At 49.1% G+C, this 15,537-nt stretch overlaps 6 protein-coding genes across 10 annotated transcripts; 3 read left to right on the top strand and 3 right to left on the bottom strand.

Annotated features, from left to right (window-relative positions):
* Window positions 1-44: 44 nt before the first annotated feature.
* H257_15896 (hypothetical protein) lies at window positions 45-2,764 on the bottom strand. 4 transcript variants are annotated; one of them, XM_009844165.1, is made up of 14 exons: window positions 2,489-2,764; window positions 2,329-2,438; window positions 2,217-2,279; window positions 2,109-2,162; window positions 1,945-2,032; window positions 1,818-1,879; window positions 1,497-1,759; window positions 1,252-1,427; window positions 1,094-1,187; window positions 906-984; window positions 756-855; window positions 426-691; window positions 298-374; window positions 45-250 (listed from the first exon to the last, which is right to left on the bottom strand). In XM_009844165.1, exons 1-14 carry the CDS (start codon window positions 2,739-2,741, stop codon window positions 73-75), a joined length of 1,863 nt encoding a protein of 620 aa, XP_009842467.1. In that variant the 5' UTR covers window positions 2,742-2,764; the 3' UTR covers window positions 45-72. The 4 variants fall into 4 exon arrangements, with proteins under 4 accessions (XP_009842467.1, XP_009842469.1, XP_009842466.1 ...); XM_009844167.1 differs by having other exon boundaries at window positions 1,094-1,166; XM_009844164.1 differs by having other exon boundaries at window positions 298-691; window positions 1,094-1,166.
* A 182-nt stretch (window positions 2,765-2,946) lies between these two features.
* On the top strand, window positions 2,947-4,784 carry H257_15895 (hypothetical protein; the record flags this gene model as incomplete). Its single annotated transcript, XM_009844163.1, has 7 exons — window positions 2,947-3,189; window positions 3,242-3,532; window positions 3,589-3,770; window positions 3,828-4,011; window positions 4,073-4,321; window positions 4,415-4,473; window positions 4,526-4,784. 7 exons carry the CDS (start codon window positions 2,947-2,949, stop codon window positions 4,782-4,784), a joined length of 1,467 nt encoding a protein of 488 aa, XP_009842465.1.
* Window positions 4,785-4,956: 172 nt separating this feature from the next.
* H257_15894 (hypothetical protein) lies at window positions 4,957-6,750 on the bottom strand (the record flags this gene model as incomplete). The annotated part of the gene is made up of 5 exons (XM_009844162.1): window positions 4,957-5,078; window positions 5,130-5,193; window positions 5,254-5,433; window positions 5,619-5,743; window positions 5,808-6,750. The coding sequence occupies 5 exons, from the start codon at window positions 6,748-6,750 to the stop codon at window positions 4,957-4,959; spliced, it is 1,434 nt and encodes a 477-aa protein (XP_009842464.1).
* Window positions 6,751-9,068: 2,318 nt separating this feature from the next.
* H257_15893 lies at window positions 9,069-12,233 on the bottom strand. Of its 2 annotated transcripts, none has more exons than XM_009844160.1 (5): window positions 11,609-12,233; window positions 9,580-9,630; window positions 9,478-9,528; window positions 9,372-9,407; window positions 9,069-9,319 (listed from the first exon to the last, which is right to left on the bottom strand). In XM_009844160.1, exons 1-5 carry the CDS (start codon window positions 12,197-12,199, stop codon window positions 9,206-9,208), a joined length of 843 nt encoding a protein of 280 aa, XP_009842462.1. In that variant the 5' UTR covers window positions 12,200-12,233; the 3' UTR covers window positions 9,069-9,205. The 2 variants fall into 2 exon arrangements, with proteins under 2 accessions (XP_009842462.1, XP_009842463.1); XM_009844161.1 differs by lacking the exons at window positions 9,069-9,319; window positions 9,372-9,407; window positions 9,478-9,528; window positions 9,580-9,630 and adding exons at window positions 11,030-11,244; window positions 11,297-11,332; window positions 11,403-11,453; window positions 11,505-11,555.
* A 364-nt stretch (window positions 12,234-12,597) lies between these two features.
* H257_15892 (protein RarD) lies at window positions 12,598-13,658 on the top strand. Its single transcript, XM_009844159.1, has one exon. It carries the CDS (start codon window positions 12,605-12,607, stop codon window positions 13,640-13,642), a length of 1,038 nt encoding a protein of 345 aa, XP_009842461.1. The 5' UTR covers window positions 12,598-12,604; the 3' UTR covers window positions 13,643-13,658.
* A 1,260-nt stretch (window positions 13,659-14,918) lies between these two features.
* On the top strand, window positions 14,919-15,457 carry H257_15891 (hypothetical protein; the record flags this gene model as incomplete). The annotated part of the gene is made up of 2 exons (XM_009844158.1): window positions 14,919-15,006; window positions 15,102-15,457. 2 exons carry the CDS (start codon window positions 14,919-14,921, stop codon window positions 15,455-15,457), a joined length of 444 nt encoding a protein of 147 aa, XP_009842460.1.
* Window positions 15,458-15,537: the final 80 nt, after the last annotated feature.

Genomic DNA, 15,537 nt, shown 5'->3' with positions numbered 1-15,537 from the left:
TTCTTCACGGGTGGTTACAGTCATATACTAATAAAAAATAGGATTCGATCGAGTATTATTGGTATATCTGAATTAAACAATCCAAAAGTTATGGCGACATATACTTGTTTGCTTGAAGTCGGCAAACGTTATCGCCACTGGTTCATCCTGATCGTGGTCCTCCTTCCAATGGCGGGCGGTCGTCTCCAGTGACGCTAACACGTGCTCGTACTGACCTGCCACGGCGCTGTGGCCCATGCCTGCCGCCTCCCTAAGGCGAGTTACTAGTAGTACTAGTATTAATACTAGTTGTTTTACAAGAGTTGGTGTCGGACGTGGCGCGTGTGGGCGTCAATGTTGGCGTGGTCTACGAGATTCATGGCCACGGCAACACTCTATTCGTATCCACCAATCATAGCTAGAGTTGCGCGCAAGTTGCTACGTACCAACTCGAGGTTGACCACTTGATGGGGACAATCGGCCGGGATAAACATGACTTCCCCGGCCTCCAGCACCCCGTCGTACACGGGAACGTGGCGCAGCAACGGGAACGCAGTCATGTTGGGGGCCATCAAGTCGGCGTCAAATTTGCCGTCGGCTCCCGGCTGCTCGTAGAGGAAGGGGCGGGCGGACGGAGGCGCGATGCGCCATCGCTTGCGGCCTTGGACAAGTCCCATCCACGCCGACGTAGCACCCCAGTCCACATGGAGCCCTGCATCATCAGGGGGTCGATCTATCAAGGGGGGGGCATCTGGACAAGCGGGGGCGGCGCGTACCTGACGACGTCCGCGCATCTCCGACAAACAGACTCGGCCAGTACCGAGTGTTCTTGGTGCACGTGTGTTGCAACGCATCGCGGGCAAAGTACTTTGGAATCTACAAAGGACGATATATATATATATATATATGCTTTTGATAGGACAGACCACAAACGACTGGAGCAAGTCGGGGCAAAACGAGGTTACGCTCTCGTCGTGGAGATACAACGACGAGAGACTCTTGGGCCTAGGACATGTATTTATGATATATATATGATGTCTTGGAAAGTGTAACACGTTGGTTGCTTTACTCCACATTGCACAGTTGTTACTTATGTTGTGACTATTGTATGTACCAAGGTTCATGCTTGCGATGGTGAATGTCATATAGGAACTCGTGCAGGGCTGCGTACGTGACCGATTCGATGCCTGCCATAAAGTACAAAGTATCTGTTCGCGTTGATCTATATAGGCTACGAAAGCTGGCGGTGATGGTGAGTGCACTGATCTGTACCTGCCCAAGTGGATTTGTGGGGACATTGATGTTTCAGCACGGCGGAGCGAGTGCCGCAGGTGGCGTTGAGCACATGCAGCGACCACGGCGGGACGCCAGGGGTAAATGGAAGCATCTTGGCATGCGTCAAGATGAACGGCACAGAGTGCGTCGCCAAATGTCGGTACTCTGCATACCTACATCACCGCAATGAGTGAGGTAAATGTACGTCGTGCAAAGTGTACTTGTACGAGGTATATACATACGATAGGGTTCTCGAGTCAAACCGACGGATGGGAATGGTCTTGATCGAGTCATGTACACTGGTGGTGCTGCTACTGTTGCCAGGAATAGTTGGCACTGTCGACTTGATCCCCGCCATGGCGGCGGTACAGGACCCTTGGACTTCTGCGTTCGAGTCGGTTGCAATGAGTGGCGAGGAGTTCACTTGCTTGGCCTTGTCAGTAGCTAGTGCCGTCGCGTGTAGGTTCTTTTGGAGCTGGAGCTCAAGTCGCAGTGCACCGTAAGCCTACAAATACCCCAATGCGATCACTAGTACTAGTATTGATTAGAGACCCGAGGCGTACCCGAGAGACCTGTTGGTGCCGCCTTTGCTCATCAGCCAACGCAGACTGCAGATGGGCAATGACTATGTATGTATGCATATCGATGGAATCGTCGCACGATTATGCTAGGACAAGAGTGCTTTCGCACCACGTTGAAGTGCCTCAAGTGGCTGGGGGTTGTACGGGAATAGAGCCACAAGCTGGTCGGAGGCGTGTGCCACTTCAGCATCAAGTACCTACGTGCATAATGGTCGGTGAAGGCGAGAAGAAGTGGGTATGTGCGGTGAAGTCGGCAATGACTATGTTGAATACTTGTTGGGTGTATGCAGCGGCAAACTGCGAGCAACTGTCCACATCCAAGTCAAACTAGGGCAACGAGTATGACATGCATGCATTGAGGCATTGAAAATGTACACTCACTTGAGTGCACACTGCAGGGATTTTGTCAGATAAGGTCTGCGTATCGCCTTCAAACACGGATAACTAGCACACGAACTCGTGACGCGTGATGCTAATGACGAAAGAAATTCACCTGAAAGTAGATTCGCTGGCGTGTTGCATGCTGGACATCGAATGGCAGCGATTTCAATTGCTTTGGAACGTAGTGTGGGGCGAGCGCAGGGCAGTGGCATGCTTGGTTGCCTGCGATGGCATTGCTGAAACGATAGCGACCTCGGGCGACGACGACATACCTTCCTGTAATCCCATGAGGTAGGCTTTGAAAAGGCCACACTCGGAAGGAAGGAGGTCGCCACTTTCACAGAATTTCACCCCTTCGCGTTGCACGTCGACACAACAAGGTATTCGCAGCTCATGATCACGAGTGATTCCGTCTGCGCCGTGGAGTTGTACAGTTGTTTGAATAAGCCACTGTCGAGGATCGTTGAATGCCGATGTGCTTGCTATACGTGCCAATAATACCACCGCGATGGCTGTCCAATGCATGTTGATGGACACGTCGGCGATGTTATCAAAAGATCTGGATCGATGATGTATATCCGGACGATTTTATAATTGGACGATGGTGAATAAAAACATGAAATAAAAAAAGGACTTCTATTAAATTTTGACTCATCGTCGAATCCGGATATGACCACTTTCCACGCCCTTTCCTCATTTTGCGATCTTTCTTCCAAACGCCCTCAACATCATGCTCCCTCTCCGGAAAATCACGCTGCTGCTTCTGTCCACCTTTGTCTTGGCGGGAGATGGCATCCCTCGATTCGACAGCATCAAGCGAGCGGTGCCTGGTCATGGACTGATCTTGGAGTCGCACGTGGCCAAGTCCCATCCAGATCGAATCGTGAACGTTGAGATGCTGCACGAAGATGGACACGACCCCGCTTTCCACTTGCTGCAAGACGACGACGTCGTGCATTCATCTCATTCTCACGTACACCATATCCATCGTCATCATTGTATTCTCAAATCCCATCCATCTCTAGAAAGTTGAATTGTCTGGAATGGCCCCAGGGCGGGGCGGACGTTACGTCGCCGCGTCGCCCATTGCTGCAGGCGAGGAAATCCTGAGCATCCCCATGGACAACGTCATGTCTGCTCAGTCAGCGAAGGAAGGCCGCATCCATCTCCTCGTGGACGCAAACCCGCACCTCCCCCCCGCGGTAGTGCTGGCCTTGCACCTCCTCGAAGAAAAGCACAAAGGACCTTCGTCCAAGTGGCACTCGTTCATAAGCACGCTGCCCAAAACCTTACACAGCACCATCTTCTTGTCAGACGTACGCCGCACCCTCGTGCCCTTATTCCTCCTCCTTGACAGAGTGCGAACATACAGGATGAATGGGATCTCATTCAAGGATCGCATGTGGCTCGACTCACCGAGACTCGGCGCAAGGCGATCGCCGACTTTTACGACGCGCTCGAGTCGCCGCTCACGTCCAACATCGTGGACCCGCCCTTCTTCACCCCTGCCCAATTCACCCTCAAGTCCTTTCAATGGGCTATGGCCGCCGTGTGGTATGTATTATGCCGCCCCCCCTCACTCGATTCCTCCTAACATGCGGCGGCTTCAAGGGCCCATTCGATCTTAGTGCCCAAGCTACAAGTCGATCCAGCGGAGGACGCCGACCAGTTTGACGCGGTGCTCGTGCCTGTCGTGAGTACATTAACGCCATGCCACGACTGCGATAATCGCATCCAAGTGGAAGCCGGTCACTTTACGTTGATCGCATCTCAAGCTCTTGCCCAGGGAGACGAGGTACAACACAGCTGGATGCTACTGTATCGCAGGGCCAACTCGTTTGTAACGAGCGATCTAGGTGCAATTTCACCTGGGCACGAACTCGATGGCGCTGTACATGCTCAACCACGGGTTTGCGCCTGCGACGCCGTCGAGCGCCGACGCCGTGGCGGTCGGTATCCAAGTCGAGCCGTCCGACCCCCTCCTACTGTTCAAGAACCAGATCCTCGCCATGATGAACACGACCATGGATGTTTCTTATGCCCCTGCATATGGCATGTCCACAGACACTATTCTCGCGTCCATGTTGCCTTCCATGCGCGCCAAGGTACCAACCATAGCAACAACATGACGTTCTACGACCCAAGATATATATATGTATCGGCATGAGGTTGAAGAAGTGTCACAGTGGACTGTGTAGGTGTTGGCGACGAGTGAAATGGACCAATATCAACGTGTGGTCGATGGGCACATTGTCTCGTACGTCCGAGAATGGATGGACACAATGTCACATGTCGATATCTATTATTAGATTGCGAAACGAACACGCTGTATGCCGCGCTTTGTTGCAAACGGTCCATACCATGTTGGCCCAATATATAACGTCCCCAGACCAAGTGAATCACCTGTTATCAAGTGCGGTCCTCGAGACAGAGCAAACCAAGGACCTTCTACGCACGTTGCAAGTGGAACAAGAGATTCTCATCACGACCGAGCAGGCGATTCAACACCACTGGCTGCAACTGCTTGTGGATGACTCGCTACTGTCTGCCACCACCAACGCTACTTAACTAGACGAACGAACGAGCGAACGATGATGCATAGCGTGGTTGTATGACAACACATAATACATGGGATTCACACATCAGATCGATCGTCGTTCCCGTCTGTTTCTTGCACTCAAAACAGTCGCCTTATTGTTATTGTCGCCGTCCAGACACATGTTGACATGGGTAGGTAGGGCTATGCTTTGGCGAGTGGCTGCCGCTGGACGCGCGTGGTTAGCACGATGCCTTGATCACACATGCGCGCGTTGAGTTCTCCTTTCCAGTACATGCCTTTGCTGTGCTTGGGCTGGTACGGCACTACAAATCCGCTTGGTGTTAGCCATACGACGTCGTATATCATCACGTTACCGCCGAGGATGTCTTGGTACTTGGTCACGCGGTTGAGTTCACTTCGCACCCTGGCCACGTCATCCTACCATGTCACATATCACAAGATCATAACATTTAATCGTGATGACATTGAAGGACGTACGGGATGCATGAGATCAAACATGCTCACGTCGTCATGGACGACCTTCTTCTCATGGTACCCCAGCACGCGGTTGTAGCTCGCAGTCAAGTACGTGACTTTCCGGTCTTGGTCGAGCGACACCATGGCAATGAGGTCGGCGTTTTGCTCGCACAAGTCCTTGTACATTTGCAGCTGCTTGACCTATATATATATATATACATTAGGTTATATATATATTAGGTATATATATATACATATGTTAGGAATATATATATACATATATTAGGTTATATATATATATATACATTAGGTTATATATATTAGATATATATATATATATTAGGTTATATATACAAGTCATACGGAACATGCGATACGAATTGTACCTCGGTCTTGAGGCACTCGACAAACGCTTTCTTGCGCAGACGAGACTTGCGAGAGTGGTCGCGGTTCCGCTCCCGACTCTTGTCAGCCTTGGACACGACCGAGTCCTTGTCAAAGTCGACGTCGGCTACAACATCATGGTCACCACACAAGAGCCACAAATGTGTCTGCATGAGCAAGAATGGACGTACATGCGTTCCATGTGCCACCACTGCCAAACGACTGCGACGTCATGTCGGCCGTGCTTTGCCGGTTGCTCTGGATCATGGACGACAGCATTTCCGGCGACAACGTTTGAGACCCGACGGCGCCGCCAAACTGAAACGACTTTTCGGCCTTGATGCGCACGTTGCCGTCGACGAGCGCGTCCGCCGTCGTGTGCTTGGCATCGAACGCGTGGTGGTCAGCCGCACGAAGCTGGGCGGGGGCAGCCGCACTCGTGGTGTCGACGGGCACGAGGCCCTGGAGGTGGTGGTTCATGTGGAAGCCACCGCCAATGCCAGCAGGAAGGGTCATCGACGTCATGTTGTTTTGTCCGTGGAGATGGCCCGACGGACCGCCAGCCGACGGCGGCATGGCGGATTGCTGGCTAAACGATTCAAAGAACTGGGCGTTCAGCTGCGCGCGAGACATGTCGTTTGCCTGGTAATGCTGCTTGTGCATGGAGCGCGGACTTTCTAGTTTCACCCCCATGAGCGCGGCGTACGCTTCCACGGACGTGTCTCCATGTTGGTTGTTGTTCACTCCGCCTTCCATCTGCATGGTTGGTTGCTTGAGGCCAAATTGAGACGCGTAAGCTTGGAACAGTGACGACTGGTTTGCCTGCGCTGGGTTGTTCTGGTTCATCATGTCCACGTCGATGCGGCCAGGCGACATGTGGCCAGACCGGAGCTGTTGCTGCTGGTTGTGGTGCAGGTACTGGTTCGATGTGGGCATGTTACTGTGCGTCAGCGGCCCTTTGCTGCGCTGATTGTGCATCGGTGGCATCGCCTGGTTGTGCTGCTGCTGCATCTGTGATTGCTGCTGCAGCAGACTCATACTGGACATGTTCGCCAGGAACGGGTACGAGCCGTCAATGAGCCCGAGGTCGTCCGAGTCCATCACGTCATCAATGAGGAACTGATTGCTGTCCATAGCTGCTATTGCCGTCGATTGCGCTCGATTTCCAAACTCGACGCAAGAAGGGCGAAACAGCTGCGCCAGAGGGTGAGCTGGGTTCATATATATACTTCGAACTTCGATATATTATCTGTCGCTGGCTCGGTGGGGAAAGCACTTTCGAAGTTCGAAGTTACGCCAATCGTCAAGTGACCCGTACATGAATCGATCAGCGCTTTTCATTGGATAAAAACGAGATTTGTCCGGATAATCCATGTATTCCAGGTCGCAGAACGAAGAGCCACTGGTGTGGCGTGCACTGCCCATTTGTATGGGGTTGTTGATACAGTACGTACTGGGTACATTTACGTATTTTCAGTTTAACGTATCTTTAACGTGTATTACATGTCCAATGAGTACAGTACCGTCGGGCGTTGTAGACGCCGCCAGTTCACAGCGGAGCCATTGCGCGACAAACGCTTGGGGTAACTTTATGATTAAACTCCTCTGCGGCCACGATGCAAACTTAATTTGTTCTTCTGTCTCACGTCAGGATATCGCATACAGTACAGTTACCGGTAGTTTTGCCAAGTGCGTCCAAGTCCAGTCGATTTTAACACAAGCGTTAAATAGGTATTTCCTAATGTTGTGAACCACCATCAACGCGATCTTTTCAGGTTCTCTTGACATCTGTCGATTCCTCGCCATTGCTTGTGTGTGCGTGAGCCATGCATGCATGACCCGTGCTAACTCGTTGTATTGAGCCATAGAATGTATAATTGCTGACAGAGCCCCACGAATACCAGTTGATGCCATGAGATTGTATAGGAGAAATCCGAGAACAGGGCACAAATTGAGGCACAAGTTGAAATTCAAACACATACTAGTAGTACCTTACATACACTGTATCCATCACTCTTCAATTCAGTCAAAAGTTTCGAAAGTTCCATGGTTTGTCATTAATATTGTCATTTGGCTAATGGTATACCATACCATAACGACTCGGACAAATATTTGCTGGATATGTGCTTCGGACACGCACTTAACCGAATTTACGCATTAAATGCGAATAGTTGTACCACAGGCCTTGTCCGGGTAGCGGCACGGCCTGCGGCCTACCTGCCGCTTTTCCCGACAAGAGGAATCGATTGGACATTCGGTGAAGTGCACGATTGGGGCTCACTCCTCGCCAAGGCACCGCCTGCTCAAAATTATACACACGACCTCCGCTACGCTGCGGTGTGCGCAATTTTGTGGGCGGATGCTCTGTCGTCGCTCGCTACTGTAAAGCTGATCGTTCTTATGCGGGTTAATACAATACACAAGTATTCCGTTCGGGCACTTCATTCGGACAAAATATGTTCCCCTTAAGTCCAATACAAATGCCAAGTATGTCCGACTGAAATACGTGTCCGCAAAGTGATCATATTCACCCATACAAATTGGACGAAGGGAATGTAAAAAATAGCATTAAAATCGGCTCACTGAAAAATATATTTGAATTCGTCTCGGCCAAACGGAGAGTACTACTAATAGTATGGATGACAGTAGTATGGATATTTTCACTCTTTAAGATCATTTTTCATCACCACAATACTTAAGGCTTACTACGTACTACTTCGAAGTAGTACGGGACTGCGCTGAATATTATGAGTGATCTAATTATGAACAGATTGAAGAATATACCAACCTTGGATAATGTTACTATGGTTAATATAATATAATTGTTGAATTAACTGTGAAGCGTGGATGGCATTGGACAGACATTGGATGCAGTTGTGGGATGAAACCAAAAGCACAGTAGTGACCAAGCCCGGGAAGCCGTCTGCCCAAGCGCGGCCGTACGAGAGCGCGGATCTGAGCTTCTCACTTCACCGAATGATCTATCTTTTCTTCTTGTCGGGCAGCTGCAGGTAGGCCGTAGGCCGTGCCGCACCCGGTCGATGCCTGTATGCAATGACCTAGCAAAACTGTATCCTAATTTACTCTACTCTCTATTAATTAGGATATGACCTAATATTAATGTTGGATGACGTTGGGATGCAGTTGGATGACGCATGATACTATCACGGATATTTGAAATCCATATAACTAAATAATAGTAATTCGAAGTACGACTTTCAACATGATTTTAAGTCCTACGAACTGCATTAATTCTCCTCGTTAAGAGGAGATTAATAAGTTGTAAAGTTGTTAGGACTTTAAATCATTGCAGTTCATAGGACTTCAAATCATGTCGAAATTCGCGTAGTAGTGTTGATGGAAAATGAATTCAGAGTGGAAATAGTTCCGAGCCACTTGATTTTATCCAGTTACCTCTCAAAACGGAAATCAATTCGAAGCTGATTGGTTGAAAATTTCATATAGATTGTTTTCTACCAATCATGTATGAACCAAGCTGCACCCATACGTATAGTAGAGCTACATTTCGAATGTCGGTTCACATTAAACAGAGCTACCGCAGTATTCCTTCGAATAGGCTTGACTGCACTTATGGGCTTCGTTCCTTCAACAGCCACAAGAAGAATGATGCACTGTGCACATTCACGGAGCAGTTGACACGGTCCAAGTCGTGCCCGCCTTCGACCAGTCCCCATCGTTCGATCTACAAAAACATGGTTATCACATTCGCTACTGCACGAATATACTTCACATACCTGGTACTCTTCTTCCAAGCGACCCAATTCAATCGCCTATGACCACCACCAATAGCTCCATATTGAACACCCCTCATTCGTCGTCACAGCAATGTTCGCAACGCACCTCCTTGGCAGTGATATGCCGCTTAAACAAAGCCAACGCGACCACCATCGACTACACATAAAATCACTCGGTCAAACGCCATGGACAAGGGAGGTGGCATACCTTGCATTCGCGAACAATCAGACGGAAGGCCATCAGCTCAAAGTGGTCCAGCTAGTCCAAATTAGTCAGTTGACCACTTGATACCGTGTGTATCATTGCCGTACCGAGTCGACAAACGTGCGAACATTGTTGACGGCCACGGCGTCGTGCTGCAACTTGGTGATCGTGCCGTAGTTGATGTCGAGTTCGCCACCAAACTCGGTCTCAAACCACTTGCGCAGGGGCTGCCACTTCTTTTCCTGGCGAGTCGCTAGCTTTTCCTGGTGTTGGCTTTCCACGGGAAAGCAAATCGTGTCGGTTTGCAAGTACTTCATTAGTTCTTCGATGATGAACTCAAAGTCCCAATGGTCCAACGCCGTGGACGCCAGCGTCATGATGGGCATTGTCGTGGGCTGGATCACTTCGCGCTGCGCGTCCCACTCCATGGCCACCGTGGCGGCAAGAGCCTTGGTGGGCAGCTGAAGAAGCGACCGACTCGGCGTGCGTACCTTCTTCCCGTCCAACGTGATGCAGTACCCGTCGCCTTCCGCCTCGATGCCAACCGCTTTGTAAAAGCGAGAGCGACCTGCGATCTTCGCAGCCTGTACTACTAATAGTATGGATGACAGTAGTATGGATATTTTCACTCTTTAAGATCATTTTTCATCACCACAATACTTAAGGCTTACTACGTACTACTTCGAAGTAGTACGGGACTGCGCTGAATATTATGAGTGATCTAATTATGAACAGATTGAAGAATATACCAACCTTGGATAATGTTACTATGGTTAATATAATATAATTGTTGAATTAACTGTGAAGCGTGGATGGCATTGGACAGACATTGGATGCAGTTGTGGGATGAAACCAAAAGCACAGTAGTGACCAAGCCCGGGAAGCCGTCTGCCCAAGCGCGGCCGTACGAGAGCGCGGATCTGAGCTTCTCACTTCACCGAATGATCTATCTTTTCTTCTTGTCGGGCAGCTGCAGGTAGGCCGTAGGCCGTGCCGCACCCGGTCGATGCCTGTATGCAATGACCTAGCAAAACTGTATCCTAATTTACTCTACTCTCTATTAATTAGGATATGACCTAATATTAATGTTGGATGACGTTGGGATGCAGTTGGATGACGCATGATACTATCACGGATATTTGAAATCCATATAACTAAATAATAGTAATTCGAAGTACGACTTTCAACATGATTTTAAGTCCTACGAACTGCATTAATTCTCCTCGTTAAGAGGAGATTAATAAGTTGTAAAGTTGTTAGGACTTTAAATCATTGCAGTTCATAGGACTTCAAATCATGTCGAAATTCGCGTAGTAGTGTTGATGGAAAATGAATTCAGAGTGGAAATAGTTCCGAGCCACTTGATTTTATCCAGTTACCTCTCAAAACGGAAATCAATTCGAAGCTGATTGGTTGAAAATTTCATATAGATTGTTTTCTACCAATCATGTATGAACCAAGCTGCACCCATACGTATAGTAGAGCTACATTTCGAATGTCGGTTCACATTAAACAGAGCTACCGCAGTATTCCTTCGAATAGGCTTGACTGCACTTATGGGCTTCGTTCCTTCAACAGCCACAAGAAGAATGATGCACTGTGCACATTCACGGAGCAGTTGACACGGTCCAAGTCGTGCCCGCCTTCGACCAGTCCCCATCGTTCGATCTACAAAAACATGGTTATCACATTCGCTACTGCACGAATATACTTCACATACCTGGTACTCTTCTTCCAAGCGACCCAATTCAATCGCCTATGACCACCACCAATAGCTCCATATTGAACACCCCTCATTCGTCGTCACAGCAATGTTCGCAACGCACCTCCTTGGCAGTGATATGCCGCTTAAACAAAGCCAACGCGACCACCATCGACTACACATAAAATCACTCGGTCAAACGCCATGGACAAGGGAGGTGGCATACCTTGCATTCGCGAACAATCAGACGGAAGGCCATCAGCTCAAAGTGGTCCAGCTAGTCCAAATTAGTCAGTTGACCACTTGATACCGTGTGTATCATTGCCGTACCGAGTCGACAAACGTGCGAACATTGTTGACGGCCACGGCGTCGTGCTGCAACTTGGTGATCGTGCCGTAGTTGATGTCGAGTTCGCCACCAAACTCGGTCTCAAACCACTTGCGCAGGGGCTGCCACTTCTTTTCCTGGCGAGTCGCTAGCTTTTCCTGGTGTTGGCTTTCCACGGGAAAGCAAATCGTGTCGGTTTGCAAGTACTTCATTAGTTCTTCGATGATGAACTCAAAGTCCCAATGGTCCAACGCCGTGGACGCCAGCGTCATGATGGGCATTGTCGTGGGCTGGATCACTTCGCGCTGCGCGTCCCACTCCATGGCCACCGTGGCGGCAAGAGCCTTGGTGGGCAGCTGAAGAAGCGACCGACTCGGCGTGCGTACCTTCTTCCCGTCCAACGTGATGCAGTACCCGTCGCCTTCCGCCTCGATGCCAACCGCTTTGTAAAAGCGAGAGCGACCTGCGATCTTCGCACCAGATCCAGAGCTAGGACCTCCACGCGGTGTTTCTACCAGAGCTGCTGCTTTGCTGAATGCGGCGACGTGCTTTGGGGCGTTGACTGCCACCAGGGAGGTTGCACGCTGCATCATGGTTGCTTTTGACTGCTGGTGGTTGAGGTCCAACTTTATCCGGCAAATTGACACACGTAACCGGCATTTGGTTACTTCGAAGTACTACGTACTACGTATTAATAGTACTTCGAAGTAGTATATTCCTCAATAACGTTACTTAACGTTAACGTGAGTACTATTAATAGTATTGCACTGTATCAATTGCACTGTACACAACGTTATGAATAACACCACCTCCATCGGCCTAAGTATGGAAAGTCGTCCTGGACGAGATCATGTTTGCTTCGTTTGTTGTGGTATTAATATTTCTGACAATTGTTTGAAATACACAACCACCTGTCTTCCTGTCCTTGTAGGTTAGGGCTATAAAAATAGCCCATTTTTGCCGTGGCAGTGGATGTCAATTTGCAATCCTGCTCCATCATGGTGAAGCAGCCTCAGCGAAAAGGCATTTTCATGGGCATCGTCGCGTATTTGATTTGGGGACTGAGTGCCGTTTACTGGAAACAACTCGTCAAAGTACCGGCGATGCAGCTTCTCTGCCATCGAATTGTGTGGGCCCTGCCCGTGGCAGCCGCCGTCATCTTGGTCACTGGCCACGGCCCCAACGGATCTTTCCGATCCTTCCTAGCTTCGCTCAAGCGGACCGTTGTGGGATTTTACGCCGCCACCGCGACTCTACTAGGCGTGAACTTGTTCGTAAGCATTTGGGCGGCGAATGCTGGGTTTATCGTTGAGCTCAGCTTAGGCTACTTCACAAGCCCCCTCGTGACTGTGCTCCTGGGGGTGTTGTGTCTTCGCGAACGCCTTCGCATGTGGCAATGGGTTGCAATCGCCACGGCCGGGTCCGGTCTACTCACCGTGACCTTTGTGTACGGCAAGTTTCCATGGATCGCCATCGTGCTGGCCATGGACTTTGGTTTGTACGGCCTCTTGCAAAAGAAGGCGCCGCTGCTGTCCGTTCAAGGCATTTGCATCGAATTTGCCATTTTGACATTGCCGAGTGCTACATACTTGGTGTTCGAGCAATACCAGGGCACTGGCGCGTTCACGACGATCTCAGTGGGGTACGATGTTCTCATGGTGGGCCTGGGGGTGCTCACCATAACCCCACAGCTGCTATTCTCCACGGCCATCAAGGCCATTCCACTCACTATCATGGGCCTCTTGCAGTTTATTGGCCCGACTCTGAACATTTTAATTGGCGTGGTCATCTACCACGAAAACTTTGAGTGGACCAAAGCCATCGGATTCGCCCAAGTGTGGCTAGGCCTCGTCGTGTACACGTATGACTTGCTTCGACGTGGCGCCAAGAACGAATCCTCGGCGGTCATCATCGACCCCACTACCGCGACTCGACCTACCATCACCAGTGCCGCCGACATAGTCTCGCTGGCCAAAGGAGATACTAGTAGTAGCGGCGACCACCTTGTAGTTTCGGCGACGGAAAACAAGATGTAATAAAACAATGCTTCTTTACTACCATAGTACATGTGGAATAAGAAAGTCATGCCATGCATGACCATAAAAAATGCAACGCTAGCAGCCAAGCTGCATCATACGCACACTTGAGCCAAAAAGCAAATGTGACCATTCTTGTTGGGCAGAATACGTAGTACAGAACCACGCGGTTGTTCAGGCGCCTTCGCTCGACTTTGAAAGGAATTACTATTAATAGTAATCAATTAAAAGGAATTAATCAGTTAAAATGTCGACGCATACAAACCTTCAGTGTTTCCCTTGGACTACAGTATTATAATTCGAATTGGGATCAAGTTGGAGCTGTAACGGCCCTCGTCTACAATACTATTAATATTTATAGTACAGTAGTATGGTGCAAGTCATCTAACAGACTACAGATCGGCCATCCTCAGGAGGAGACGTTTTATTATGGAGGAGACGTTTTACTGTAACGCATCGGTTCTTTCAGTTAAACCCACGAATTGTTGACGTTAAATCATATTATTAGTTACGTTTTTTACCTGGTAATTAGGTTAAACAATGTGATTAATCCGGATAATGAAAACGTTCGTACGGATAAGTGCCGTATACAAAGACCAAGATATACTCGATACTCCTTTTCGGCCAAAATGTTATAACCACCCAGTTATTCCCAATTATTGTTTTGACGACTGCGAATTAAATTAACCCGAAAGTATGTCTGAATTTGTATTCATAAAATACACATTTGTTCCTTTGAAGCATGTCCAAACTGGAAAAACTGAGTAACAAAAAAAATTACGTTTTGGCACCGATGCAAAAGGTTATAACCACGTGGTGACAAGGAGACCTAACAGTCTGCGAGAGCATCGAGGGGGCTAGTAGAGGTTTTTTGGCAAAAAATTGGTCGATTTCCACGATTTTTGGTGTATTGTATTCGTTAGTTCTTCAATAATACGATGACATTTGCGTGAAACTCTCAAACGCAATGTATTTCACAATACGATGGAAAAACTGTTCGAATTAACATAAAACAACACCATGAAGAATAATTACTTGTGAAAATCAATTACACCATGTGGATTAGGAACTGGGAAATGTAAAAAAATGCAATCCAGAAAAACTCTTATATCTCAATGGTGGTGTGTAACATTGAGAATCAAAATACCCGTACAAAATATACCAAATTTCTCTCTTTTTTATCTAATTCCTTCATTTCGTAACGGATTTCGATGAAATAAGTGCCAAAATGACCGCAGTGATTGGCCCGATCGATTCCCACCAATTCCAGACCGCCATGACTTACGGCGCCAAAATCGAATCCGACGTCAACGCAATGGATGCTTCCACCGCAGCTCGAATCAAACAGTTCGTCAAGTTGCGCCGTAGGCGCAGCTTGTCGTACGATGAGAAGTTGGACATACTTTGGCTCCAAGCGACTCTCCGCGAGCAAGGCAACCTGGATGTTACTGGAGCCTAGGTCGAGCGAAAAAGACTGTACAAGGCGTTCTTGCCGAGTTCAACACCTTGGGCGATCTGTCGGTTGCTGAACCGCCATCCAACACAACCAATCACCGCACAACTGTACTGAAAACTCGTGCTGTCCGTGACCTCGTGAGGACATTCATCCGTGACCGCTCTGTAACCCGTACCCGGACGGTCGGGAAGGACGTGTTAGCCCTGCTCCAAGAACACAATGTCGTGTCGGTCGATGTCAGCTGCAAGAAGAGCTATGGGTCCTGCCTTCGCGCAGTGCAGTCATACCTGGCCAAGCAAGGATATGCGAGGGGGAAGCGTGTGGGTGCCACCGAGTATCGCAATGAGCAAGGCGCATGAGGACGCCCGTGACGCGTACGTGGGCATGATGGTCCCCACAGTGATGATGTCCCCCCGTCGCCCTGTCGTCTACCTGGACG

Source organism: Aphanomyces astaci (assembly GCF_000520075.1).
Source record: "Aphanomyces astaci strain APO3 unplaced genomic scaffold supercont1.76, whole genome shotgun sequence".
Classification (NCBI taxonomy): domain Eukaryota; phylum Oomycota; class Saprolegniomycetes; order Saprolegniales; family Verrucalvaceae; genus Aphanomyces; species Aphanomyces astaci.
Note: the sequence above shows the minus strand (reverse complement) of the source record. Positions and strands in the feature narration are given on the sequence as shown.

Excerpts from the sequence above, each read along its gene's own strand:
- H257_15896 (XM_009844165.1), bottom strand. The coding sequence starts at position 2,741 with ATGCATTGGACAGCCATCGCGGTGGTATTATTGGCACGTATAGCAAGC. Across the intron at positions 2,163-2,216 it reads TCCCTGCAGTGTGCACTCAA|TTTGACTTGGATGTGGACAG; the intron begins GTGAGTGTACAT and ends TCGTTGCCCTAG. Across the intron at positions 251-297 it reads CACGTCCGACACCAACTCTT|GGAGGCGGCAGGCATGGGCC; the intron begins GTAAAACAACTA and ends AACTCGCCTTAG.
- H257_15893 (XM_009844160.1), bottom strand. The coding sequence starts at position 12,199 with ATGATGCAGCGTGCAACCTCCCTGGTGGCAGTCAACGCCCCAAAGCAC. Across the intron at positions 9,631-11,608 it reads TTCGCACGTTTGTCGACTCG|CTGGACCACTTTGAGCTGAT; the intron begins GTACGGCAATGA and ends AATTTGGACTAG. Across the intron at positions 9,408-9,477 it reads GGCATATCACTGCCAAGGAG|GCGATTGAATTGGGTCGCTT; the intron begins GTGCGTTGCGAA and ends TGGTGGTCATAG.
- H257_15892 (XM_009844159.1), top strand. The coding sequence starts at position 12,605 with ATGGTGAAGCAGCCTCAGCGAAAAGGCATTTTCATGGGCATCGTCGCG.